This window comes from Lottia gigantea (assembly GCF_000327385.1).
Source record: "Lottia gigantea unplaced genomic scaffold LOTGIsca_140, whole genome shotgun sequence".
Lineage (NCBI taxonomy): Eukaryota > Metazoa > Mollusca > Gastropoda > Lottiidae > Lottia > Lottia gigantea.
In genome coordinates, this window is record NW_008707618.1 from 201,937 (window position 1) to 205,438 (window position 3,502).

Consider the following 3,502-nt stretch of genomic DNA (forward strand, 5'->3'; position numbering starts at 1 on the left):
TGCCAAATGATGGAGGCACTGCAAAACTTGGAAGAACACCTTCACAAAGGGTTCTTCCTCCTTATGAATTCCAAATCTAGACCAAAAATTACTTAAAAATAGGCATGCAAAAATCCCAAAAGGGAGAGAGAAAGAAAATTTCTAAAAATAGCCTAGCATAAAATGTTTTAGTGGAGTGAGTCCAAAATACTGAAATAATCATGAACATAACGCTTACGACAATATCATTCATAATTATCTCCCTTGTCTCTGAAAATTTCGTGCGAACGTCATTAACCACGAAATGGAATGAAATGACATGAATGGAGATTCAAGTCCTACTTTTCTGCATCATGTGGGCTACTAATGACGGGCAACGCTACGCAGGTTGCGATGGGGGAAATTTTGTTAGGACAGTGGCATTAGCCTGCTCTTTTCCGATTTCCACCTGTCAAGGGATCTGTAGCACACGGGCCTCGGTTCATTTCCCATCCGAACGACTAGACATTTTTCCATGTCAACCCCTCTTACCTGCATCGCTGACAGGGGGGACCGGGTTGAAAATTTGTGTGCTTTTGTTCAACATTTTTGGTTTTTAGGTTTAATGTAGGTCATTCAGACTACTAGTATGTTGTAGTACGTTTAATGTAAGTGAATTATTCGGACTACTAGTATATGGCAGTAGGTTTAAAGTGGGCGAGTTATTCGGACTACTAGTATATGGTAGTAGGTTTAATATAGGTGAGTTATATGGACTACTAGTATGTGGTGGTAGGTTTAATGTAGGTGAGTTATTCAGACTACTAGTATGTGATAGTGGGTTTAAAGTAGACGAGTTATTCAGAGTACTATTATATGGTAGTAGGTTTAATGCAGGTGAGTTATTAAGACCACTAGTATGTGGTAGTAGGTTTAATGTAGGTGAGTTATTAAGACTACTAGTATATGGTAGTAGGTTTAATGTAGGTGAGTTATTCGGACTATTAGTATATGGTAGTAGGTTTAATGTAGGTGAGTTGTTAATACTACTAGTATATGGTAGTAGATTTAATGTAGGTGAGTTATTCGGACTACTAGTATGTGGTAGTGGGTTTAATGTAGGTGAGTTATTCAGACTACTAGTATGTGATAGTGGGTTTAATGTAGACGAGTTATTGGGACTACTAATATGTGGTAGTGGGTTCAATGTAGGTGAGCTATTCAGACTACAAGTATGTGGTAGTAGGTTTAATATAGGTGAGGTATGTGGAATACTAGTATGTGGTAGTGGGTTTAATGTAGGTGAGTTATTGGGACTACTAGTATGTGGTAGTGGATTTAATGTAGGTGAGTTATTCAGACTACTAGTATATTGTAGTAGGTTTAATCTAGTTGAGTTAATAAGATTACTAGTATGTGATAGTAGGTTTAATGTAGATGAGTTATTCGGACTACTAGTATGTGATAGTAGGTTTAATCTAGGTGAGTTATTCAGACTACTAGTATCTGGTAGTTGGTTTAATGTAGGTGAGTTATTCGGACTACTAGTATGTGATAGTAGGTTTAATCTAGGTGAGTTATTCAGACTACTAGTATATGGAAGTTGGTTTAATGTAGGTGAGTTATTAAGACTACTAGTATGTGGTAGTAGGTTTAATCTAGGTGAGTTATTCGGACTACTAGTATGTGGTAGTGGGTTTAATGCAGATGAGTTATTCAGACTACTAGTATATGGTTGTTGGTTTAATGTAGGTGGGTTATTAAGACTACTAGTATGTGGTAGTAGGTTTAATCTAGGTGAGTTATTCAGACTACTAGTATGTGGTAGTAGGTTTAATGTAGGTGAGTTATTCAGACTACTAGTATGTGGTAGTAGGTTTAATGTAAGTGAGTTATTCGGACTATTAGTATATGGTAGTGGGTTTAATATAGGTGAGGTATGCGGAATACTAGTATATGGTAGTAGGTTTAATGTAGGTGAGATATTCAGACTACTAGTATGTGGTAGTAGGTTTAATGTAGGTGAGTTATTCAGACTACTAGTATGTGGTAGTAGGTTTAATCTAGGTGAGTTATTCAGATTACTAGTATGTGGTAGTAGGTTTAATGTAGGTGAGTTATTCAGACTACTAGTATGTGGTAGTAGGTTTAATGTAGGCGAGTTATTCGGACTATTAGTATATTGTAGTGGGTTTAATGTAGGTGAGTTATTCGGACTATTAGTATATGGTAGTAGGTTTAATGTAGGTGAGTTATTAATACTACTAGTATATGGTAGTAGGTTTAATGTATGTGAGTTATTTGGACTATTAGTATATGGTAGTGGGTTTAATGTAGGTGAGTTATTCGGACTATTAGTATATGGTAGTTGGTTTAATGTAGGTGAGTTATTAAGACTACTAGTATGTGGAAGTAGGTTTAATCTAGGTGAGTTATTCAGACTACTAGTATGTGGTAGTAGGTGTAATGTAGGTGAGTTATTCAAAATACTAGTATGTGGTAGTAGGTTTAATGTAGGTGAGTTATTCGGACTATTAGTATATGGTAGTGGGTTCAATGTAGGTGAGTTATTCAGACTACTAGTATGTGGTAGTAGGTTTAATATAGGTGAGTTATGTGGAATACTAGTATATGGTAGTAGGTTTAATGTAGGTGAGATATTCAGACTACTAGTATGATGTAGTAGGTTTAATGTAGGTGAGTTATTCAGACTACTAGTATGTGGTAGTAGGTTTAATGTAGGTGAGTTATTCAGACTACTAGTATGTGGTAGTAGGTTTAATGTAGGCGAGTTATTCGGACTATTAGTATATGGTAGTGGGTTTAATGTAGGTGAGTTATTCGGACTATTAGTATATGGTAGTAGGTTTAATGCAGGTGAGTTGTTAATACTACTAGTATATTGTAGTAGGTTTAATGTAGGTGAGTTATTTGGACTATTAGTATATGGTAGTGGGTTTAATGTAGGTGAGTTATTTGGACTACTAGTATATGGTAGTAGGTTTAATGTATTTGAGTTATTCGGACTATTAGTATATGGTAGTAGGTTTAATGTAGGTGAGTTATTAATACTACTAGTATATGGTAGTAGGTTTAATGTAGGTGAGTTATTTGGACTATTAGTATATGGTAGTGGGTTTAATGTAGGTGAGTTATTCGGACTATTAGTATATGGTAGTAGGTTTAATGTAGGTGAGTTATTAATACTACTAGTATATGGTAGTAGGTTTAATGTAGGTGAGTTATTTGGACTATTAGTATATGGTAGTGGGTTTAATGTAGGTGAGTTATTAGGACTATTAGTATATGGTAGTAGGTTTAATGTAGGTGAGTTATTTGGACTACTAGTATATGGTAGTGGGTTTAATGTAGGTGAGTTATTCAGACTACTAGTATATGGTAGTAGGTTTAATGTAGGTGAGTTATTAAGACTACTAGTATGTGGTAGTAGGTTTAATCTACGGTTAGGTATTCAGACTACTAGTATGTGGTAGTAGGTTTAATGTAGGTGAGTTATTCGGACTATTAGTATATGGTAGTGGGT

General features: G+C 35.4%; 1 protein-coding gene across 1 annotated transcript in view; it reads right to left on the bottom strand.

Moving 5' to 3' along the window:
- Positions 1-580: 580 nt before the first annotated feature.
- Positions 581-3,502, bottom strand: part of LOTGIDRAFT_172708 (hypothetical protein) — a gene marked incomplete at both ends in the record, with an annotated part of 7,156 nt that continues 4,234 nt past the window's right edge. Inside the window, one exon of the mRNA XM_009049880.1 lies at positions 581-3,416. Coding sequence (XP_009048128.1) covers positions 581-3,416 — 2,836 coding nt within the window. The remainder of the gene's footprint in view (positions 3,417-3,502) is intronic.